This window comes from Barbus barbus (genome assembly GCF_936440315.1).
Source record: "Barbus barbus genome assembly, chromosome: 29".
NCBI lineage: Eukaryota > Metazoa > Chordata > Actinopteri > Cypriniformes > Cyprinidae > Barbus > Barbus barbus.
This window is the reverse complement of record NC_136757.1, coordinates 7691721-7717950: the sequence shown is the minus strand read 5'-3', so window position 1 is coordinate 7717950 and position 26230 is coordinate 7691721. Positions and strand designations below refer to the sequence as shown.

The 26230-nt window shown below is 36.5% G+C and overlaps 1 protein-coding gene across 2 annotated transcripts in view; it reads left to right on the top strand.

Moving 5' to 3' along the window:
* LOC306849518 (nuclear receptor subfamily 6 group A member 1-A-like) overlaps positions 1–26230 on the top strand; it is a 110051-nt gene that overhangs the window by 76827 nt on the left and 6994 nt on the right. Inside the window, exons 1-3 of one of the 2 annotated variants that reach the window (XM_079384610.1) lie at positions 7411–7564; positions 19709–19939; positions 21831–21886. In XM_079384610.1, the coding sequence (XP_079240736.1) occupies positions 7549–7564; positions 19709–19939; positions 21831–21886 (303 nt within the window). In that variant the 5' untranslated portion in view covers positions 7411–7548. Of the gene's footprint in view, positions 1–7410; positions 7565–19708; positions 19940–21830; positions 21887–26230 lie in introns of those variants that run through there. The other variant, XM_079384609.1, reaches the window with a different exon arrangement.

Genomic DNA, 26230 nt, shown 5'->3' with positions numbered 1-26230 from the left:
TTTGTTTCTGTTGAATGTGTCAGTGTGGATAGTTTGACTGGTGGTTTAGCAGTGTGTGCCTCATTGTCATCAACTATATTTATTTATTTTTTGACCACTTGACAGCAATATTCGAGAGGGGACCGGAAATAAGGGCAAGGGAGGGAAACAGGATCATAAAATGATAAACCTGTCTCGCATTTGAGCACAGTGACTGAACATGTTGGCGAATTCTATCTAGAGATAGATTAATATATCAGCTATTAATCTGTCAATATTTGTCATTTTGATATTGTTGGGCAATATCACACTTGACTAAAATAGCATCAGTGGTAATTCTCCCTTGTGTAAATAAATTTCAAGATTTAACAACAGCCTTGTCAAGGGATAATAAAATGTTTTTACCAGGTAATAAAACATTAACTTTTTATATTTACTAAGTAGGGTTTAAACAATTTTGAGTGCATCTCATTTAGCACCTGCATCCCTGCTCTGTGAATATTGGCATCGGCTGTTTGAAAATCCATACTGCATGACCTCTAGCACTAGATGCTAACATGGGACAAAAATGTTTTAAAAAATATTTTGAAAAACTAAAAAAAAAAAAAAGATGGGCCATTGTCGCTAACATTTGGCTTTCTCTCCTGTATTGAACATTGTTGTGGCAAATTCTGATTATTTAAGTTTGTCAGCAAGGGTAACATCATCTGGTTGACATAAATGAGGTTTGACAAATGTACTTTTTTTTTGTGAAAAATAATTTAGAATAAGTTGACAAGATAAACTATTTGTTGAAAAGGGTAAAACAAATTTTAAGCAATTTAACAAAAGAATAATATATTTATTTTTGGAACATATACATTACAGTTAACATAGAAATGTTTTTTAAAGAAATAATATTATTTGAGAATAATAGTATTAAGAATAATATTATTGTATTGGGCAAAGATGTATTAGTTTGTTCAAAACTGACAGTAAAGACTGTTCAAATTGATGTATTTTTTACTTTCTATTAAGTATCTTTTAAAACAGTATCAGTTTCCACAAAATTCCAATTCCAAATGTTATTTGTCAAAATGTGCTTAGTTGTTGTGTAAATGTCAGTGTCAAAGTTTGGGGTCAGTGAGGTTTTTTATTTTTTTTAAGAAAAAGTATTTTATATTCAGCAAAGATGCATTAAATTGGCCAAAAGTGACCGTAAAGACATTTAGAATGTCACAAAGATTTCTGTTTAAAAAAATGCTGTTCTTTTGAGCTTTCTTTTCATCAAATCATGGGGAAAAAATGTATCATGTTGAAAAATATTAAGCAGTATGACTGTTTTCAACACTGATAAAAATCTGAAATGTTTCTTGAGCAGTAAATCAGTATATTAGAATGATTTCTGAAGGATCATGTGACACTGAAGACTGGAGTAATGATGCTGAAAATTCATCTTTGCATCACAGAAATAAATTACATTTGTAAAATGTATAAAAATAGAGGACTGATTTTAAATTGTAAATCATTTATGTATTGTTTTTAAAAATCAAATAAATGCAGTCTTGGTGATACATGGGTCACTTCTAAACAGTGACAGATAAATCTGAACTATAGGCCCGAACACAGGCCAATATTGGATAACCACTAGCCTACAAATATCTCCAACCTTAAAACAGATGAATTGGAAAAAAAAGGCTCATATCTGACAGCCTCATGGTTTTATATGTTAAAAATACCCATACCCATCATCAAAACACCCATATCCTGTGCATATCATTTGGATGTAAACATAATCCTGCTGCTGTCTTCCGTTGCTTGTGCTTCATCAAAATAATGCTCTGTTTAGGATTATTAGCTGGTATGAATATTAATTGGGCCGTTCCCATTACCCAGCATTGACCCTATAATAATAATAATAATAATAATAATAATAATAATAATAATACATTTATTTTATATAGCGCCTATAAAAGTTGCTTTCTCAAGGCGCTGTACATAAAAGCTTACATAAAGGAAAACACAACAATAAAAACAATAAACTATAAATTCAACAAAAGATAAATCACAAAAAGCAATGCAACAGAAAACTAATCAAATAAAAGCATTCCTGCAAAAGAATGTTTTGAGAGGTTTTAAAAACAGCTAAATAATTAGCATCCCTAATGTCAGCTGGGAGAGAATTCCACAGTTCTGGAGCATACGTTGAGAATGCCCTGTCACCCCTAGATCGCAGCCGTGTTTTAGGAACAACTAAGAGACCATGCTGAGATGATCGTAAATTGCGAGATGGCGTGTAAGGTGTTAAAAGATCTGCCAAATACTGTGGAGCGAGACCATGCAGAGCCTTGTATGTAAGCATTAGAATTTTAAAATGTACAAGGTATTTAACAGGGAGCCAGTATAACGTCTCCAAAACAGGAGTTATATGATCACCAGCCCTAGCCCCGGTTAATATTCTAGCTGCTGAATTTTGCAAGTATTGCAATTTGTTAAGGGAAGATTTGGACACTCCAACAAGGAGAGCATTGCAATAACCAATTCGTGAGAAAACAAAAGAGTTAATCAATCTTTCAGCAATAGAAAAGGGCCACATAGGCCGAATACGTGCAATATTTCTAAGATGGAAAAAAGGAGGTCTTTACCGTGTTCTGTATAAAAGGCTCAAATGACAAGGTGGCATCAACGATAACACCAAGGTTTTTTAGTTTACTTTGTAGCTCTAGGGCAACACCATCAACTAACAGAAGCAGCATTTCACAGTTGGTGGGGAGAGACCAGAAGCATAACTTCAGTTTTATAGCTATTTAGACAGAAAATTGTCTTAAACGTAATCTCAGAAATACAGTTGGAAAGATGAGAAACATCTACAAATTGACCAGGTTGAGAATATATATAGATCTGAGTATCATCAGCATAGAAGTGATAACTGAGGTTAAGGGATCTTAATACCTGACCATGAGGATAGAATGCTAAAAAAAAGGATTAATGCTAAAAAACAGGGGACCAAGAACTGAGCCCTGTGGGACACCAGTACAAACAGGATCCACACCAGATCTGGAACCATCCATGGAAACAAATTGACTGCGACCCATAAAATATGACCTAAACCAATCTAGGTCAGTCCCAGATACACCAAAGACAGTTTCCAGTCGATTAAGTAAAAGCATGTGGTCAACGGTGTCGAAGGCTGAACTGAGATCAAGTAAGATGAGAATCGAGAGAGAGCCAGAATCAGAATCTAACAGTAAGTCATTGACAACTTTAACCAAGGCGGTTTCAGTACTATGCAGCTACCTGAACCCAGATTGAAGGGTTAAATGATTGTGTAATTGAGGCGAAACAACACCCTCTAAAAGTTTTGCAATAAATGGAAGATGTGAAATTGGACAAATTGCAGAGATCGTTCCAATCACTATTTAGCTTTTTTGAGATAGGAGTGACAGCAGCAGTTTTAAGTGCTGTTGGCACAACACCGGGGGACAACGAGTCAATTAATATTGTAAGAACAGCAGGGCACAAGTAACCAAAACAGGATTTAAATAAACTAGAAGGCCAAGGGATCAAGTATGCAAGTGGAAGCTTTCATACGAGAGACCTGTGCACAGAGAGACTCAGAAGTGACTAAGGAAAAATTAGAGAAGGGTGTACCGGAAAAACTTGGTAGATTAACTGTAAAAACATGAGGCCTAGAAGAACTAAGAATATCTTTGCGAACATTGTCAATTTGTGAACTGAAAAAATTAAGAAAATCATTGCATAACTGAACTGACCCTACCCTTAGGTCCACTCGTAGCCCATGCTAGTGCTTCCGTCCGCGCACAAGCTAGCAGGAAATGCAACATATTTCGGTCAACTTTGACCTATGGGTCAAAGCAGCTGAATATGCCATTCATCCTGCGCGTGCTAACTAGAATGGTCAGGAAGAATACGGCAAGGTCAAGGGTGACACATGGTCTCTTCCCATTGGCTAATCTCCTGTTCATCAAGTTTGATCACCTATTAAAAATGACAAGCCAAGGTCAAACCCACACAGCAGATCCTTTCAGACTGAAGCTTGTGTGTTATATTAATCCTCTCTTTAATGATGGCTCAATGCACGCAGACAAAAATGTGGTTTCTATCCCCCGTTCCCTTGTTAACTCGGTGCACAGTCTCACAAGGTTAATATTTTAATAAGATTAATTACTCTAGCCAGTCTAATTAGATTTAAACTCAAGAGAGTAACGTAAACCGTCTCTCTTTAAACACATGACTGAGTTATGCCGCCGATTGAGGCGGAAAATGCTTTTGTTGCGGTTCATAAGGGGAATATGAATGTTTCAAATGCACTTTATACACCAGGGAGTTTGAGTAGATGCATCAAGGTCATAATATTCAAACACGACACTTTGCTTTGATTGCTTCTATTATAAACTCCATCAAATTTCATAAAGCCATAAAAGTATCGATTGGATGATTCCACATCGATTCACTCAGGTTTTTAAATCTCACAAATGCCTTGTACGTTATAACAGCACTTGTGTGCCATGTGTGGGAAGTATTAGAAAAATCGGATACATAAATATAAGGAATCTTGTTTATAATCTCATTAATGGTTAAAATGTCTGGAGGTTAATTTGTCTCAAGCTTCATTCAGATACGAGTGTATTTGTGCAAGCTTGGTTAGTATTAATTCAGTCTGGCTTCATGCTGGGCAAAACTGGCGAAACTCAGTGTGGTTTCCCTAATGCTGTTATGTTCTTTAAGGTTTTGGTCTGGCAGAATGTACCAGTTCTGTTGCTTTTAAATGCTTTAGTGGGAATTATTTGTAGTTGCGTCGCCAAAATTCGAGCAATCAATCACTTTGAACGTAATGTTGGCCTACTGAAGTTTTTGTAGCAGATTTATCCGCTTTAGATGATGAAATCGGCCTGAAGTCGAGGAAAAAAACCTGTTTAGGTTTCTGAGAAATTCCTCGACAGGGCTTTTTTAGGTCAGGTTGTGCCTGGGAGCATATGGTGAAGGCCCTCTTAGAGAGGCATTACTGCGAGGTAATCTGGGAAATGACACTGGTGTGTGCTGGGAACATTTGTTGTGCTGTAATATCGCTTCCTTTATTCTTTTCTTCACACGAAACATGTTTATGTTATCAAGGCCAACAACAGAATGCTTCTCTTTGCCAAACTGTTCCTTCCTTTACATTAATTTACTATGGAAATCAGTTTTACAATTAGTTACAATAAAATCATAATAAATCATTATTGGGATCTTCTGAACCATGTCAGAATCTTTTTTATTTTTGAGTTTTGTGTTTTTATGTTTGTTTTGTTTTGTTTATTTTACTGTTTTATGTTTTTGTGTGTTTTGATTTAGTTTAATATTTTTTTTATTAATGTTTTTGATTTTTGTTGAATTTTGTTCTTTTTGTTGTTCTAATTTTTATTTGTGTGCAAATTGTTAAGTTTACTTTTGTGTTTTAGGTTTTATGTTTTGTTTAATTGTTTTGTGTTTTTTGTTTTGCTGATTTTTTTTTTTTTTTTTTTTTGTTGTTGAATTTAGTCTGTTTTGTTGAATTGTTTTGTTAAATATTGTTTTATTTTGTTATTTTTTTTGTGGTTTTATTAAATTTCATTTTTATTTTATTGATGTGTGCTGATTGTTGAATGTTTTGTTTTGTTGAATTTTTTTTTTTTTTTTTTTGTTTTTTTGAGTTTTGTTTTTACTTTGTTTTATTGGTGTGTGGGTGCTAAATAATAGTTGAGTTTTGTTTTATGTTTTAAATTTTTATTTTAAATTTTATTCATTGTTTTGTAAAAAAAAAAAAAATTTTTTTTTTTTTTTTTGAATTTTGTTTAATTTTGTTTTTGTTTTGCTGAATTTTGTGTGTGTGTTTTCTTGTTTTGTTTCATTGATGTCTGGGTACTGATTAAAACGGTAACTGTAGTATTTGTCTTTTGCATGTAAAAACAGTTTTTCATAGTAATTTTTTTTTTGTAGTGGGGGAGTCTCTAGCACTTGAAAGGTGAAATGTGTATAAACGGTAAGAATATCTGTCCAGATCAAATACCTTCACTGTTGTCCTCCCATACAGAGCATGTGCAACACTCAAGGTTTCTAAATCAGGCGTTTGCTTGTTTGAGGTCTGACCCCAAGTCAATATTTAATGTTTGGGTGTATCTAATATTATTGAGACATGTTTGGAGATGAGAAGGCATTTGTAAACAAAAAGCACGACTGTGTCACTTTGATTGCTGAATGTCCGCAGCTCTATATGAAGATAATTAAATGCATTTAGCTTATGTGTCAGCGGTAGCCTTAGGGTCAAACCTAGCCGTGTCGCAACAGCTGCAGCAGAAACTTGAACCTCCTCCGACTTCATACTCGACTACACCCGCCCCTCCTCGCCTCTACATGACAAAGTCCAGCACAGCCCCTCCTCCTCCCTCACCCCCTTCCTGACTCTCCTGTTGCATTTGAATGTGAAAAGCCTCTTATGTGTGGCTCGGGGAGGGGGCGTCATTAGCGTTAGCAGAGGCTAATGCTATCATACGGGCTTGAACTGGATTGGGGTGATCTTCTCTTGACTTCGGGTCCTAGAAGCACCCATAATGTGTGCTTTAATATGAATTTAGAATGTTTTAGTTTAATATTGATTTAGATTGTTAAATAAAAACATGCCTCAGCCCAATTTAATTCTACAGTTTTTAACTATGGGAGTGTTAAGAAACTATTTGACCAAAAATAACCCCTTTTCTGTAATATGAACTTTTTTTTATATTGAACAATATATCACAAAGTACAGAGTAAACATATTGTGCCAGCACTATGGTATAGTAAATCTGTTATTTTTTTTTTTTTTTTTTTTTTATGAAATCGAGCTTATTGTCATTGTGCAAGTACAACAACATTTTGTCTTCCACTGGTTGTTCTATAATATTTAGTTATTTTAAATAAAGAAGAAACCAACAAATATAAAAAACACATGTAAAAACAAAGAATATATATATTTTTTTTTGTTCTTTAGTGATTAAATGTACAAATATGGAGCTTGTGAAGATTGTGTAGGCCTATTACTGAATCACTTGGCTGTTTATTAGTACTAAATATAAAGAATGGCAACATGGGAAAACATGGCTTCCAGTTAGCTGTTGTGCTTCAAGCTTAGCATGCTTTGACAACACAACAGCTCAATTTAATCTGTCCATGCATTCAGGTTTGCAGCCTTTGACCATCCGTGCACTTCTGCTGACTTTGAAAGAAGCCAACGAGAGAAAGGTAGAGCGAGTCAGAGAGTGAGGGAGGGGGCTTGCATTGTTCAGCAGAAGGGTAAAATAGGGCTATCAGTTCCACTCAGATAACCCCCGCATTGCCATTGGCCCTCCGGCCACACCGTGACCCCTGGGGCCTGAACTCAGTGGTCATGTGACCGGGCTGAAACTGACCAGCAGGGCTGAGGCTGAGAGGCGGATCAGTGAGAGTCAGAGCAGAGGAGAGGAGGGAGCGAAGAGAAAGAAGAGGAGGACAAGGAAAGAGAGTAATGAGGCCTATGCTGTTCCTTAGGTGGATACATGTATGAATGGATGACAGGGAGACCTGGAGAGACATGAGATGGATTCGTGGGAAGGTAAGGAAAACGCCAAGAAGGGAGCAGAGAGCAGATTTCATAGGGATGGGGGTTTTGCTAGCAAGGCTGATATCAGATTAATCGTGTGTCTAATGTACAAGCAAATAAGTCCCATTCTAGTGCTATTAATGTTACTGAAAGGTAACCCTGCTAAAGCTAACAGCTGTAGAGAAAACTGGACTGTGCATTTTCTTTTTTTTATAGGATATTTCCTCTTGAAACCTCAAAATCCTGTTCATTAAATGTTAGTAATGCCAATGACTATTTCATTCAATTATCTGCATATAAGCCCATTTTTAACTTGAATGTCAGTCACTTCCAGTTATTTTAGCAGTACAAAAACAGTCTGTTTTGCTGCTTAATATTGCAAACTGGTATATGCTCTCACATTAATTTAATTTATTATCTTAATCATAAACTGGTCTGTAGCGCAAATTTTCATTGTTTACAGCACTTTGTTTATTATTCTACTTATAGTGATATGTCTTGCATATTCACAACAAAGCCCAGTAATCCTTTATCCGTCATTCTTGAACAGTATTTTAATTGATATCCACAGAGAGGAAGCATATTTACTGTAGGAAAGTAAATTGAAGCTTAGTAACCAATTTGTCGGTGTGTTTATTCAGTTGACCTCGGTAAATCAGGTTTGGTTTTGGAAAACACTGTATTTGGCAATCAGAGTGTGAGTGTTCAGATCGTGTTAATTGATCTGAACGTAAATGTGTAGTTTATTCATATTATACAATGAGACGTGTTGCGCCGTTCAGCTAATTTGTTCCCTCTCGCTCAGGAGTTTGGTTGTGTATTTAGTGGGTTTATGGCGATAGTGTGTGTGCTCTGTGGTATGCGGGCTGTGGCCCATCTGGAAAAGGTTTTCTGTGCTGAGCAGGCAGCTGTCTTCAAAAGATGCGAGCGGGGGTCAGCGAGGCTCCACGCTCATCTGGTTAAACCCCCGATACATTCACACAACCCCCACGCATGCTCCCCGCTTGGGTTTATCACTGTAGCCCAAACTTCAACCCTCAATGCTCAAGATTTTATCAGTTTGGCCACATAATTGTATCTCAGTTTGCTCTGTAATGACGATAGACCTTTCTGGAGCAATAGCACTCACTGTGACGTCACACACTACATTAAAGGTCAAAAAGTATGGCATCTTAAAGCGGTCACTGGGCGGCCTTGGACCTTGACACCCTTTTGCAACTCCTTAACAAAACTACTATTATAAAATCAATATCTCCCACCATTAGTCCTCCCAAAATTGCAGCATGTAAGATTTTTCTTGTTTCATCCATTGTTCCTCCTGCTCGTTTCGTTAACAAAAACACAGGGTTGAGAAGTGTGAAGCGCACGTTAAACGCAGATGTGCTGGCTACTGAATAAATGTGATATTAGCTTTCTGTCTGCACTGTGTTAGTTTTAAGTCAAACTTTTAGCCCACCAGCGACCTTCCTCAAAGGCTGGTGTGAAAATGCATTCACATAATGACGGAAGGTGCAAACGGCTCTTCCAGTGTCTGTCTCATTTACTTATTTCAGGTGCTTTCATAAAAAAACACATTTTGAAAAGTGAATGCGATTCGGAAAAGGTGTGATCTTGCGTTCAAATTCGGTGGCTATTTCGAACAGTTAAAGTACCCGGAGGCTTGTTTAGGAATTAATCAATTCGCAACACCTTGCATGTTTTATATAGTTTGCTTTGAGGCTAACTGAAACAGCTTAAAGGAAATCTTCACACATTTTCTTAGTCTAAATGCACAGATTTATATAATCATCTAAAAAAACAAAAACAAGCAATGCAATGAAAAAGCTATTACGAAGTAGTTTCATATATTGCGAATATTTCAAATAAGATTCAATGGCATGTTTCAGAATGAATTGAATACTTCTGCTTTTCATGTTGTTGCTCTTATATAACATTGATCTAAACAGCGTAGACAAGAATTTAAATATATATATAATCTAAATATCCACACACTTCTACATGTAGAGGTGATTAGTGATAGACTGACCATTATATCAGCCAAGCCAGTTTAGGCCAGTTTGAGCAAATGCATCAGCTAATAATCACTCTGTTACAGTTAATGTGTTTGTTCTAGCAGCAGCCTTAACAGTTAATAAATATTAATAAACATACTAAAATGAATTAAAAGTTCTATTTTGATAATGCTATTAGTATTACATTAAACATAATACATTAAATATAAATTTTAAAAATACTTTAAAATATTATATTATACCCATTGAATTGTCATCCTTCTTCGATTATGATAACATTAGCCACTGATTTTAATGGTCGGCCATTTGAAACCCATATTGGCCTTTTGTTATGCATTCTTAACAAGCGATTATGATAAGAGGTTCGCAGAGGAACCTGGATGGCATTGTGGCTTTGTGGTCGAATTTGAATGGATTGGAAACTCGATTGGAAAATGCCACAGTATTGTACTGGAGGGTGAATATGTTCAAGGGTGGTATGTGAAAACACTATTGTGTGTGTTGGGGAGCTGAAAGGACACTGTACATGACTCCTCCCCCCTTTAATCCTATTCTCCTGCCGCCCATCTCCCCTGTTATTGTTTCCGACAGAAGGGGGTGATCTCTCAGGGTCTTCACTCATCCCTCTGTCTCCTCTTCCTCTTTTTCTTTTCTCTCGTCTCTGCTGCTCCATTTTTCCATGCATTTTTGCCTCTGCTCCATTCGTCACTCTTCCATGCAGGAAGTCACCTCTGTGGTGGAGGGGTGTTTGTGTGTGTGTGCATACACACGGGGGAAGGGGATTCAGGCGATGTGAAGATCAATAGCAGCACAGGACATCAGGGAGTACAGATTCAGCCATTCTGGGCTAAATTTAGTAACTAAAACCTATTCAGGAAGCAACCTTTCTGCTCCCCAACAAATGAGCCCTTATCAAGATCTACATGCTCCAAAATAAAGGGTTTCTGCTGCAAAGCCATAGAAGAACCATTTTGGTTCCTCAAAGAACCTTTCATGGAACAGTTCATAAAAGAACCATGTTTGAAGAACATTTAAAAATCTAAAGATTCTTTTACTCCATTAAGAACCTTTTGTGCAATGGAAAGATTCCATGGATGTTAAAGGTTCTTCATGGAACCATCAATGCCTTTATTTGTGAGTGCATGAAAAACCCATTGAATTCTACATGAAATTTTGAAGAGTATTCGAACAGTATTTTCTTGTAAAACGATCTCCTATAATCTTTATGTACATCACTAAACCCAACCATCCTGCTCATCCTGTGCTGAGATCATTAGGAGACGTGAGGCTGTTTCACACAGAAAGCCCGATTAAAAAAAGGTGTTATTTTGACATCATTGATGTCAGTGTTCATTGCTTTTCATTGATTTATTGCTGTGTCTTTTTGTATTCTCAAATGAGGGCCGTACTGTAGCTGAAAACCTTCTGGTATGAGATCTTTACCTCACATCTCTTTTTCCCCATTAGACCAGAATCATATGTAATTTGATGAGCTTATTATTATTAGACTTATTGTTCATCTAAATGGTTTTTACGTCAATCACTTTAGATGAAATAACTAAAATTTTCCGAGCCCTCGACTGTATTAATTTGTTAACCCATAAACCCAGATAGCAGATCTCAGAAATGGTGAGCTAAGAAAAACATCTGCCCTTGTGATGAGGGATCAATAGGGTTCGGAGTCTTGTGTAATGTTTCCAAATATTTCAGGTTTTGATGCGTTTTATCTGCTGACGGCCTTTATTGATTTTGTTAAGCTAACTATGCTACTGAGAGGCCAAACAATGCCCTAGATGTTGAAACGCAGCGATTTGGATGAACGCGTCAATACTCTGATATAACTTCACTCCTGCCGTTTGGCTGTGAGGTTCAAATTTTCACTTTTGTTTCATCAAGGTTTCAGATAACTGGACTTCGGATGGCTTAATTAGCTGGTGATATAATATACGTGATTATTAAATAGCTTGGAATCAGTACAATTTTTATATTTTTGAAAGAAGTCTCTTTCGCTCAAAGCTGCGTTTATTTAATTAAAAATAGAGTAAAAATGGTAATATTGTGAAATATTATTTCGATTTAAAATAACCGTTTCTGTTTGAATATATTGTAAGATGTAATTTATTCCTGTGATCAAAGCTGAATTTTCAGCATCGGTCTTTCAGTGTCACATGATCCTTCAGAAATCAATCTAATATGCTCATTTGCTGCTCAAGAAACATTTCTTCTTATTATTATTATTTTATGAATGCATCCTTTCTTAATACAAGTATTATTTTTGTTCTTATTTCTTTCAAAATTATTAATTTATTAAAAAAAAATCTTATTACCCCAAAACGTTTTAACTGTATCTTGTATCTTTTATCTTTAACTGTATAAGCATCTTTAATAGCTTAAAATCTACAATGGTTCCATATGGGAAAAAAACATGCAAAAATCTGGTTTAAATCCAACTGACAGAATGGACTGTTGTCAGAAACACATTTACATGAAGCACAAAGCTTTTTCTTAGAGCTCCAGGATTAATCCAGTCTATGTAAGCAGAATGGTTTGCTTTACATTAAGCCCGAGCCTCAGTGTAATTACCACATGCTAATTCCAGGCCTCTTGTGATGGTTATGAGATTACTACAGTGTGCAGGTCAAAGGGGGAGGGGAGCAGAGTCTTCTCATTCTTTCTTTCATTCTTTCTTTCATGCTTTGGGTTTGAGAAAATCTGAGCTAGTCATGACTGTGGAAGTGTGGAGCTCAGATGATTAACATAACACAAATTAGATCTCAATTGATTTTTGAAATAATTTCATGTATAGACAGATTTGACAGGGTTAAGCATTTGAAAAAGTGAAAGGTGTGCATATAAATCATAAGTACAAGGAAGAGTTGAGTGCTAAGAGCGGAAAAGTACAGGACAGTCCCCCCACCTCATGCCCACTCAGCTAGGATTGATTTGAAATGGAAACGAAAGACAAAGCCCTCGAAGAGAGTTAGACCTCTGTCTTTCTCTCTCTCCCCATCCTCCGCTCTCTGCTCGCCTTCATCTGTTCTGTCCTCCCATCCTCCGCTGCTGGGACGCTACACCTGCCCGGACACATGGCCACTGGCCTGCCAGAGATGCTTTACAGAAAACATACACATTCACCACTGTAATCAGAGTTTCTGTAATTGACTTTACACTCTTAATATATTTTTATTTTACACTAGTAACAAAGGAAATTATACACACAAAAAATGGTGCTATATAGCACTAAAAGTGATTCTTGGCTCGTAATCATATGGGGAACCACTTTTGGTGCTATATAGCACCATATCTTTAAAGGTGCTTTACAGCACCTTTGTCAAATGATGCCATGTAGAACCATAAGAGGTGCCATATTGCATTGTATTTCTTCAACAAAAATGGTGCTAAACAGCACCAACAGTGGTTCTTTGGCTCGTAAAGAACCTTTAAAGGGGCTTAACAGGTTCTTTGTACGGCAGTGGTGCTATATAGCACCTTAATCACCACAAAGAACCACTGAAGAACCATACAGGAGCTTAACAGTTTCTGTATATGGTAGTGGTGCTATATAGCACCTCAGTCATGCCAAAGAACCGCTAAAGAACCACTGATACCCCCTTTCCACCAGCTGGAACCAGGTGCTAGTTCAGAGCCAGTGCTATAGCCGGTTCTTAGTTAGTTCGACTGGCGAGCCCTTTAAGAACCGGTTGCTTTTCCACAGGCTAGAGAGCCAATACAGAGCCAGGTCTTACGTCACAATACGTTTCATGTTTCGGTTCACGAGCGCGGCACAACAGGCTTGTTCGAGGTGCATCAGCGCCATGTAGACCGATCTTGATCGGCACACAACACACTAAAGCACCGCAAGAGCGATCCAAAAGCATAAAGAGCCATCTGCTTTCCAGTCGCTCCCGCAGCACCCCGACCGGTCCGCGCCGATCCATCCTGAACAAGCCTAAACAAACTACCAGCAATGGCGGACGTTGCGTTGCTATTGATGTTCATGGCTTTGCGACCCTACATCGGCATCCAAACACGGCAAATCAAACGTGTTCAGTTGCTATTTCAAATATGGCGGTCCAAGTTTCTGTTCGTCTTGTTGGTCACGGTAACCCCAGCTCCTGACGCAAGCGGTTCTTCCTTCTAGCCCAGCAATGTTTTGGTGCTACTTACGAACTGCTTTTCCTGGTTCAGAGCTGGTGCTTTGGGTGTCGAAAAACAAAGAACTGGTTTGAAACTAGGCTCTGGCTCCGAACCAGCACTGGAACTGCCTTGGTGGAAAAGGGGTATGAGTGGTTACAGCACCACAAGTGGTTCCCCTACGATTATGAGCCAAAGAACCACTTTTTTTTTTCTTTTCTTTTTAATACAGCAAAAACTTTATATAACATTTTATGTCAATGTATAATATTGTGAAATAATATTACAGTTTAAAAGTAAGAGTTTTCTATGTGAATGTTAAAATGTAATTTATTCCACTGATGTAATGGTGAATTTCCAGCATCATTACTCCAGTCTTCAGTGTCACATGATCCTTCAGAAATCATCCTAATATACTGATTTGCTGCTCAAGAAAGATTTCTTATTATTATCAATATTGATCAATTACTTTTAATTACAATAAATAGAAAGTTAAAAAGAATTAATTTTAAATAGAAATATTTTGTAACATTATAAATTTCTTTACTGTCACTTTTGATCAATTTAATGCATTCTTGCTGAATGTAAATATTAATTTAATTATATAAAAAATCTTAAAAAATATAAATAAATGTTCATTGTCATATTTTCACAATAAAGATCTATTGATCAAAAGTTGTCACACACTTGACTAGAAATGTTTCTCATGATGTTAAAAACATTTTAATCTATACGTTTTAACTAAATGCTTGAAATTAATTTTGTAGACCAAAAACAACTTGTCTACACATATGGATTTCTGTGTAAGTAATCTAAAGTCTAGATATAATGAGCATTCATTGTGAGATTTTCTCTTTTTTAAATACTGTACTTTTGTTGATCTGTGCTTTCAGTCAGGATACTCATATCAGTGTTGCTGTTTAAACTGCAGGCGCTGCATTTCCTGCTTGTGGTAAAGTTTGGAATGAAACCCAGCCTGACCTCAGGGTAACAATGCAGGTTTTAATAGGTGCAGTGGGGGGTCTGAGCCCTGTGTGTGTGGAGGGTGGGGACACAGCCCAAAGCAACAGGAAAGATTCAAATCAATTGTTAAACCTGACTTTTTTTTTATTCTGCCACACATTCAACACACCTCTTGAGAGTCACTTGGGATGGATGAGGTGAACAATGAGGGAATGAATTTCTCCCCAAATCAAAAGCAATAAATAAGAAATATATTTTAACCAAATGTTTTTTTTAAGACCATTTAGATCAGCGCTATCCAAACTCAGTCCTGTAGTCCTGCAGAGTTTAGCTCCAACCCTAATTAAACACACCTGAAGCCGCTAATCAAGCTCTTACTAGGCATATTAGAAACTTCCATGCAGGTGTGTTGAGGCAAGTTGGAGGACTCCAGGACTGAGTTTGGACAGCCCTGATTTAGATTTCTTTTCACATGATCCTTCAGCAATCGTTCTAATATGCTGATTTGCTGCTCAAGAAACATTTTTTATTATAAAACAGTTGTGCTGCTTAATATTTCTGTGGAAACATGATAAATTTTTGCAAGATTTGAATAGAAACTTTAAAAGAACAGCATTTATTTGAAATAGAAATCTTTGTGCCATTCTATTTGAATTTTTTTTTGAACGTTCAGACAATTTACTGGTAAACATGCCATAAAAACGTTTTTTTGTTTTTTTGATATAATTGTCACAATGCAATTCCTCAATATAGGCTTATATTGAGGCTTATATTTTTATTTAAACGGTATATAATTCCTTTTTAATTTTATTTTTCATTGTGGACTCCGCTGCGGCCTGGGCATATTTTCATGAGATTTCCACAAGGAGAGGCAGCGAAAGCTAAATAAATTTTTTAACTAACATTCAAAAGGATTGTAAAAATTCCAGAAGCTGTGAGTCATTTTCCCCAAATAAGCGTGGCAGTTGGTCGTAGCAGCTTTTCTGGAGCGTGCATGTGAGTGACAGGGCAGAATGAGACGGGGCGGAGGGGTGTGAAGTGACGCTGTGGGATCAAGTGTGTGAAGGTGTGAGAGAACTCCAGGTTTATAGGGTGGCCATGCACTTGAAAGAGAGGGTGACAAATTTAACCAATCAAAGAAGGCCAGGGTGTGAATAAAGGAAGCCAACTTTTGAAGCGGTGTTTTCTCATTAAAGGAAGTCAGTCATTTCACATACACTGGTCAATAATTTATGGTTTCAAATGCCTCCTGCATAACCTAACATCTGCTAGGAATTCCAGGCAAATGGTTTGGGTAACAAGGAAGGGTCAGTGTTACAGTACCGCATATGGGCGTCCTCTCCAATTGACAAATGTCACCAAGGTATGAAGTCACAGCCAAAGAGTATTTGACTTTTGTGCTCAATCCGGATTCATTTACTCAGCCAATAAATGTTGTCTTTTGTGTCACGTTTATTAAAATAATAAGGTTGATTTTGTGTGTTAAAGACAAGCAGTTTATGATTTGGTAGCACATATATCAGTTTTAGTGCTGATAAACAGTAAAAGAGTGGCAATGTGTAGCTTTGAAAGGCCTGTATAAACTTTATCTGACAGTAAGCTCTTGTATTTGTGACTCCTGCAGTCTAGTATAATAAAGCTTTCGGTATGTTAAAGATCACCACAGGTATCTCAATGCCAATGTCCTTCAGATGGCAATAGCTTTTAGAAGTCTCCTATTCTCCAGATTTAACAGATCGGTAAGAGTCTGTTCGCATATTCTCACCCAGTGACTCTGAATGGGAGACAAAAAGGGACACGAGACCCACCAAGTAGGTTCAATATAGTGGTTCAATATTATTCAGCCTGTTGGTGATATGAAAGACATCGTCAAAATAGTCCATCTGCCATCAGTGCTTCAATGTGAATGTTATGAAGTGACGAGAATACTTTTTATACACAAAGAAATAAACAATTCAGAGTTTATTCAACAATTCGTCTCCTCCGTGTCTTCTCCGAGTCACCGTAGTGTGGCGCAGCTGACACAGATGCAGTTTGCGTACAGCGGATACTCTCCAAAATGGTACTATGGTGATGCGGAGAAGACAAAATGTTTAATAAAGTCGTAATTGTTCTTTTCTTTGCGTACAAAAAGTATTCTCATTGCTTCATAACATTCAGATTGAACCACTGATTATTTTGACGATGTCTTTCATACTTTTCTGGGCCTCGACAGTGGTATTTACTTGACAGTCACAAGCCTCCCGGTTTTCATCCAAAATATCTTGAATTGTGTTCCGAAGACGAACAAAGCTTTTACGGGTTTGGAACGACATGGGGATAAGGGATTAATGCCAAAATTTTCATTTTGGGGTGGAGTAATCCTTTAATATTTTGTGGAAAACCATTTTTTTTTTTTGGATTCCTTGATAAACAAAGTTCAAAACAAAAATGTTTATTTGAAAAAGAAAATGCTGTACTATTGGTCAACTGAATGCATCCATGCTGAATAAAATGATTAATTTCTTTAAAAAATATCTTACCACTCTTGAACGGTAGTCTATATTTTAAATGTTTAATATCAGACTGATTGCTTTTCTTGTGACCCTTTTACTGATAAAACAGAATACAAGAAAAATATTTACTGATTATTTTCTTTCCCAGCAGTCATCTGTCTGAAATTCATTAGTCATCTATCAGTTCATTTGTAAATCATTTCAAATATTTGTTGCAAACCCCCATGCTTAAAGTCAAAATACAAACCTTTAAACCCTCTCTGAGAGACTAAACATTGTAAAGTAAGACTGAAAGCCCCACACTTAACATTCGTATAACCCTCGACTGTATCCCTGCACTGTTGACCCTCAGAAAACACTGAAGCATCGCCGCTTTGAAAGCCCACAGAAAGGCGGCCGAAAGAAAAGGCAGCGTTTGCACTGTAATCATACTGTCCTATAGAGGAGTAAAAGGCATGTCAGATGGTATGAATGGCCTGTTCTTGACTTGGCTGTAATGACGGGCCTGTGGAACTCCCTCTCATATTGAGAAAGAAAAGCCACATTTTCTGTCAACAGCAGTGTTTTTCCTTTTTTACGCTCTTTCACGCAGAAACGATCCTTGTTTGTGTTTATCCGTTTGACGTTCTGCGACGCTTTATCCTGACATTTCCACTTCAGTAAGCTGTGGATCGTTCACCACGTTATGCTGAGAAGCCGGAATCATTTAGAATTTTTCGTTTCAATTAATTTCGTCAAGTCATCACTTAAATGCTGATGTTTATCACATGCTGCTGTATTAAAAAGTATATTTGATACATGAGGCTTTTATGGCTCATAGTGTAGTTTAGTGAAAAATATGGATGAAAAAAGACCTCCCAAACAAACAAAAATATGCAATTTGGTGCAGTTGCTTATGTTTGGATCAAAAAATATGTATGATAGCTTGTCACATTTTAACATGATTTTTCTAAAACTGATGTTTGAATAATCAAGTAAACATAAATTGGTTCAGTCCAGTAAATTTTAATCTTGAAAACTTACCAACAATATAGTTCATCTTCCCTTTACTTTCGAAAAATCAGTAACGACTTAGCAACAAAAAGACTCATGGACCACGACAATTATACTAAAAGGCCTTTGACTTGATAAACTTTTTACAAACTAAAGCATTCTTGATAGCATCTGATTAATTTTTTGAGTCTTTTTTTTATTATTTATTTGATTTGAGTGATTTTATTTTCTGCCACTCAGTTTGACTCCCAAACAATTGGTTTGATTGAATCTTTAAGAAGAATCGGTTCAATAGAATGATTCATTCCCAGCCTCTGTCTCTCCTCCGTGGGGTTTATTTGGTCTTGTGAAGGAGCAGCGGTGTTGATTGTACAGCTTTTTTAGGCACATGGGGGCCTGTTTTAAGTGTTAGCTGATCTCATAGTCCTGACAGCGGGCGAGCGGGACAGAGGGTAGTAGGGGAGGAGGAAGGGAGGGTTAGTGTTTCCGCTGCTCTTGGTTTGAACCCGTTCTTCGCTAAGTCAGCCGTGACGCCACAGCCGCGGTGAGCAAGCACATTCCTCTCGCACCATGCCATTCACCGTTACTATGGCACCCAACCATCTGGTCAAGGATCCTGTTTTGGCCGGGGGAGGGTGTGTGTGTACAGTGTTTGTTTGTCTTGGTGTTGTGGGAATAGGGTCCTTCAATCTCAATTATTTCTAAATTGCCTACTTTTTTTCTCTCTACAAATGAATCCTGATGATTTTGTTGGAAGTTTCTTGAAAGTAATGTGGCATGATGCATTTAACTTTAATTTTCTTATGCATTTCTGGGTAAAATTGGATATTAATGTGAAATAATGCATCAGATTTTGAATGAAAGGCGAAAAGTAGGTGAAGAAATTATAGGTCAGCCTTTGTAACGTCAGGAAAAAGTTTTAGATAAATAAAAATAATTAATTCAATTTCTCTTTTCTGTGATGGATAATACTTTTATTCAGAAACGATGGATTAAATTGAAGGAATATGACTAGTAAAGATATTTATAATGTTAAAAATATTATAGTTTAAAGAAATGCTGTTCTTTTGAACTTTATACTCTTTAATCCTGAAAGCAATGTTTCACTGTTTTCACTAAAATATTATGACGCACAACTGTTTTCAGCATTGATAATAATAATAATAATAATATATGTTTCTTGAGAGCAAATCAGCATATTAGAATGATTTCTGAAGAGTCATGTGACTGAAGACTGGAGTAGTGATGCTGAAAATACACAGGGATAAATTACATGTTGAAATATATATTCAAATACAAAATAGTTATTTTAAATTGTAATCATAGTTCACAATATCCCAGTTTTTTCTGTATTTTTAATCAAATAAATGCAGTCTTGGTGAGCATATAAGAGACTTCTTTCAAAAACATTACCATTCAAAGGTTTAGGGTCAGTTTAGTGTATGAATGTATGTACAATAGATCTAAATGATGGCCAAATAATTGATCTAAAATATACAGAATGCATTCGTATGTCTACATATGTTCTTAATCTCTGTCTGTTTGTGTGTTTCTCTCAGATGACCAGGCTGAGCAGCGCTCTTGTCTTATTTGCGGAGACCGTGCCACAGGACTGCACTATGGCATTATTTCCTGCGAGGGCTGCAAGGGCTTCTTCAAGCGCAGCATCTGCAACAAGCGTGTCTACCGCTGCAGCCGTGAAAAGAACTGCGAGATGTCACGCAAACAGCGCAACCGCTGCCAGTACTGCAGGCTGCTCAAGTGCCTGCAGATGGGAATGAACCGCAAAGGTGAGCCAATACAGTCAAATCTGTCACCTTGCTTAAACATACAAGTAATTCCAGCTTGAAGTGGTTTTGCATGTTTTTTCATGTTGAAGTGGTTTTGCAAACTGATTCAAGCTGGATTACCAGATGGTGGGAAACAAAGTTGACCTGGTCGGCTTGAGCTGGTTAACCAAAATACAGCTTAAACTAGTATGACCTGTCTTTTTTTCCTTCCACAATAGAGATCAGCATGACTGGCTGATCAGCATTTACTAGCCAAACCAGTTCTGACCAGTCTGAACCTGCATGGAAATTCGAGCTTGTCTAATTTGGTCTTTTCAACAGGGACATTAATTAGTCATTGTATTGCTTATAGGTAGTTTGGAAACAACTACAATTGGTGGAAAATATATTAAAACAATCACCACTGCCCTCTAGTGACCATACCAATAATACACAAGGGCTGAGCTAACAAGGTGCTTGTAATTTAGATACAGTACATCTCTGAAGAAAAAAAAAAACACACACCATAGATAAGGAAAGTCACAGATCATTTAACAGAAATAATATACTATATAATATGTGAACTGAACGTAGTGTTTTTGGACAAGTGCCTGCTAATTGCAATTAAAAGAATGTAACCTACTGTTTTAAATCTATATTAAATGCAACTAGCAAAACCATTTTTTGACCTACTTAAGTAGGACTTAAGTATATATTTTTTTATCTGTAATTTCATATTAACTTAGTTATAATAAATGTCTTTGAAATATGGTTAAAGTACTGCCAGATGTACTTCATTTATGGTCAAATAAAATATACTTAACTGCCATTTCTATTGAAACTGGTATGTCATGCATTTAATTATATTTGTAAATACATATTTGTAATGATGAAGTTACATTTTAGTACATTAAGATATATTAATTTTAAATGTAAAAGTATTTACATATGCTTTGCTATATTAGTCAACACATCAAAATTAGCGTACATCTTTAAAGCATGATACATTTTTACAACTAAATAATTACAAATTTAGCATTATTATAAAGTGCACTTTTCAAAGTGGGTTAAGAAATATAGTCATGAAAGTGTATTTCTTTAAGTACACTTAAGTGGCCTTTTTGCTTAATTAATATTATATTATCCACAAATAGAGTTTAAAAAAATATATACTTTAAGATTTGAAGCACACTACAAGTACACATTCAATACAATTAAGCACACTATTGTTTTGTTTTAAACAAATATAACACATTTAAGCGGTTTAATCTCATTAGATGAGCCACATTTAAGAATTGAACATTAATTAACTAAATTATACTTATGAATAAGCTATTTAAATATTACATCTTTTAAATCTGTTGTTGCCAGTTTATAAAAGCAAAAGCCAATCTGAAATGGCACTTTACAGTGATTTTATCACAGTTAAGGGGGTTTATGCACTCAGCAACAAGCCTTATTTGTGGACACATCCTCAGTAGCTAATTGCATTTACTGCATTATCTAAAGATTTTTAGACTCAAAACATTGATGCTAGAAAACTCACATAATAGGTTACTCATCAATACAAAGCAAACAATTAATGTTCTGGCCAAAGAGCGTTGTCAAAGTATGAATTATCAAGCAACATTTCCAATCCACCTTCAGCTGTACTTCAGCTTAGATTATTTTTTTAATGTCTGCGTTTCTTCCCCAAAGTTTTTATGTCATTGAAAGCATGCCGTAATTGTTTTTTTTTTTTTTTTTCTTCAGCGGTTAACATCTAAATTGCTTGCATGAGGCATATACAAAGTCATTTATCTTTCATTTCCATCTGAATGCTGAAAAGAGGCGAAGCATTTCAGGATGTCTCATCTCGAAGGTAAAATTCTTTTTGAATGGACATTCAGCTCATTATTTGGGTGTTTTTCAGCAATCAGAGAAGACGGCATGCCGGGAGGCAGGAATAAAAGCATCGGTCCTGTACAGGTACCCATAACCCCTCATCCACATTCATCACACCAATACTTTTCTTACAAAACAAAATCGACTTGTCCTGTCTAATGCAATGCGATGCCGTGCCCTGATCTCTGTTCTTTACCGCTCGTCTATACTATACTTCATTAGGACTTTTTAAGTCACAAATTAATTACTCTGTCCTCTCGAGCTTCTCATCGGTCTTTTGTCTCTCGTGTTCACTGCGTATTAAAGCAGCCATGCTGTTTGCGTTCATGCCCTCTCCAGGTGTGAATGGAGGAAATAGAGCTGATTAGTTTTGGTGCAAATGAAGACAAGCGGAATAGAGTTTTGGGATAAATAGCCCAACGTGAAAAAAGCCCAACGTGAAAAGCCCGATAAATGGCCTTGTGACCTCAGTGTAATTTAAGGATGTCAATTTCATTAGAGGAGTTGCTGTTCTCAAGGCCAGAGCACCGTTGAATGGATTGCCTTGTCATTCTTCGCATTCATTGTCAGCTGACCTCATTAAATCATTGTGTTTAGCTGCTTTTCTGCATTTGCTTGAATAGCAGCATTAGGCGAATGTATTTAATTCTCAAATGAGGAAATATGTTGTTTTGTGACCCTCCACATGCCTAATAATCCAAAACATGGCCTTTGATATGAAGGTTGGTGTTTTTAATGATGTTGAATGTAACTTTGCTTCATGTTTCTCTGACATCATGCTGAGACTATTACTATTAGACTATTAGACTTAAGAGCCCATAAAGTACATTCGGTGAGCGATATTGAAGCGTTTACCCTGATGAGCTGTATTTATTGTGTTGTATTTGACAGGACAAAGCGGGTATAAATGTTTAGCTTTGCTGGTCCATGTAGTGCTCTTGTTTGCACCTGATCCCAGCATTACAGACCGCCATCTTATTGACTCGGCCTAATTGCCTCTGGAACACACAATAGCTGGTTGCTTTACCTTACACAGAATAAAGCACTGTTAAAGATGGCTTGAACCCATTAACTGTATTGAAAAAGGACTTTTTAGTCCATGGCCTTGGCTTAAATGCTGGTTTGTCTCTTTCTGTCATATTTTTATGAAGAGTTGAAAATAAGGCTCATGGAATCGCTGTTTTTTGTACGCGAAGTTCGTACAAAATGTCTTTCTCCGGCTGCACCTGTCCTATGGTCTATATTGACTACAGGAGGAATCGACAAACTCTCTCACATTAGTTAGTTAGTTCACCCAAACTAACCGTCTGTCATAATTTACTCGCTTTCCGCTTGATTCAAACCTGTGAGTTTCTTTCTTCTCTTGAGCACAAAAGAAGGTATTTTGAAGCTGATTTTTTGATATTTTGAAGTTGACAGAGCCATTGACTTCTATAGCATTTTTGTCCATAGTAAACAATAGGGGTGTAAATTGGATGGTTCGTCACGATACTATACGATATCAATTCTCATACCCAGCGATACAATATTTGCCGATACCTCAAAAAATTCTACGATACGATTACAATTTGAGTATATTGATCGTTATATCGATATTATGATATTATATAACTATTTTAAAGAAACGTCTACCTTTTTATTAACTCACAAATACAACTACAATTTATCTGACATTTTCACATCCTGTAACTCAATTGGGACATTCACAACAAAGTTAACTAAATAATAAAGAAAATTAACAATTGAGAAAACTATTCTGGCTGCTACTGCTACTATGGGCTCAGTGCTAAAAATCTTTTCTACAGATAACCAAATTACAAACAATAGCAAAAAATAAATACAATAGAGAACAAAGACACAAGTTCAATAAACAGTGCTTTTCAAGTCTAAAATAAATTTTCCCGTAATGCTACAGTTGTCACATGAATGTTTCCGTTTAGTTCCTGTTTTTCCTCATTTGGCTTAGTTCTTGTACTAATTATTAGTTTCCATGGTTTTTGATTAATCACTCCACCTGTTTCTGTTCTTCCTAATTACGTTCCCTGTTTATAAGTCCTGTGTTCTCCCCTGGGTCTTTGTCTGTTGTTTTATGTCATCCTGAGTTGGAAGTTATTAAAAACTGTATTGTTCAAGATTATCCTCGTCTCCTCGCTGCTTCGTCCCCGGCGTTGCGTGACAATAGAAATGTAATAATCAAATGTAAAATAACTGCATAGTCTTCACTGTATAAATTAAATATAGATTAATCATTTTTGATGTTACAAAGGTTATTTAGTCAGGAGCAGTGAGCACTTGTATTTTTCTTTGACAGCATTAGATTTATTATTGGTTTGCTGTCACTTTATGAACGAAAGCACGGATTTAATATAGCCTACTCATAATAATATATGTATGCCCGGTTTCACAGACAGGGTTTAGACTAAGCCAGGATTAGGCCATAGTTAAGTTAGGACATTGAAGTAAATTTTATAAATGTGTGCATTAGAAAAACACATCTTGAGACAATACAAAGGCACTGATATATTTTAAGATCAGTCAGTGCAAGTTTCTTTCAGATGAAACGGCTCCGATTTACATTTTAGTCTGGGACTAGGCTTAAACCTTGTCTATGAAACCAGGGGAATATGTTCAAGAACCCAATGTCACTTTACAAAATAATACAAGCAATTGGCAAACAAAATACACCAAACAATCAGAGGGAACGTTCAGACAAACAAGTGTTGACAACAAGGAACTGCAGGTAATTAACAACAAGAGGACATGTTTATACTGATACACATGACTTTTCTGTCCCAACTGTTTAGCCTACGTTTAGACATATGTCTAACCGACTGTGCTTACTAGGATATTCGCCAAAACGCGCATTTTGATGTAATTTTGTCTGTAATTATTCATCAATGCACAAAAACGTGGAAGAGAGATCAATTTAGTATCCGCGTGGTGTAGACGCGGCTGTCTGTGTGCGTACGCAGAAAACTTCTCACACAGCGCTCGACTGTTTCGCCAACAATCCCGCCTTGTGCCTTCGGGCAGTCCTTATATCAAAGTCTCTTTTAAGGTATTCTATAGTCTTTGCTTATATCGAGTCCTGATACGTGAGTTCGAACGAGAATGCACGCATAGACGGACATTATGTGAAAATGTGGACAGTGCCAAAATAAAGGTGCCTATTTACTACAGATATCGTTATTTTACACGTGGCATCGATGCATCGTATTGTCAGACATCGTATCGATCCATATCGATGAATCATTATAGCACACGTACATCTCAAAGACGTCTATTTGATGTCTGCATTTTACATCTGTAAGACGTATTTTTTTTTTAGGGTGTTTGCTCATCTGCAATACGTCTATAGGACGTTTCCTTTTAGAGGTCAAATAGAGGTCTATTAGATGTCTTTTAAGATGTTTATGATTTCGAATGTATGTAAAACTGACATCTGAAAGACGTCTGCTAGATGTTTGTAGACAGCAGATGCTTTCCAGATCAAGAGATCTTTAACAGACATCTTGCAGACGTACATGTGCTATCTGGGATACACCCTAGTAAGCAATTAAATGGCTACCGTCAACTGTTTGGTTACCAGCATTCTTCAAATTATCTTCTTTTGTGTTGAGCAGAGGAAAGAAACTTATACAGGTTTGGAAAGACTTGAGGCTGAGTAAATGATGACAGGAGAACTATTCCTTTAAGGTGTGAATACAGAGAATTTTTGCCAAAAGTTTGCAGGCAAAAAGGTCCATTGTCTATTTTAGTGTAGTGATTTATGAAGCACAACACACACAAAAAACACTTTCATACCAAGCAGCTTTTTGTTGGACAACGTGGCAAATTAGCAAAATCTGCGTGAAATAAAATCTCTCCCAAATTTCCCCATCGCATTATTCTATGAATCTACGCAATATTCCAGTAAATGTGCTCACACATCTTACTAAATATTTTGCACAGTCTTAGAATTTGATGAAAAATGTGCAAATCCTTGTGACCAAACTGAACCTGTTGCGAAATCTGCATGAGGAAATGTTTTTCCCTCACACCATGTCCTAACTTGCCGCGACACGCACAATTTCTATTTTAGAAACGGTTACTATTTCCGCGACGTCAAGGCTGGAGCAACAACATACAAACTATATGAGACAGTAGAAAATCTCAGGTGATTATGGCCTTTATTCAAAGTTAAACATGTCTAATGTGAGTTGGAATATCATTTTGTGTGACCTTATAGCCATACTGAAAGCAACATCAGATAGGCTAGTTTACCTCAGATCCTGAAAATAAATGTAAATATGTACAACTAAGAACTCAAGCGTATTCCATAACTAAGATGGTATCAGTCACTCAGTATGTACATTTTACAATGTTAAAAAGGTTTAATATCTGTGAATTAGATTAATAAATCCATTTTATTGCGAGTGCATTGCACTT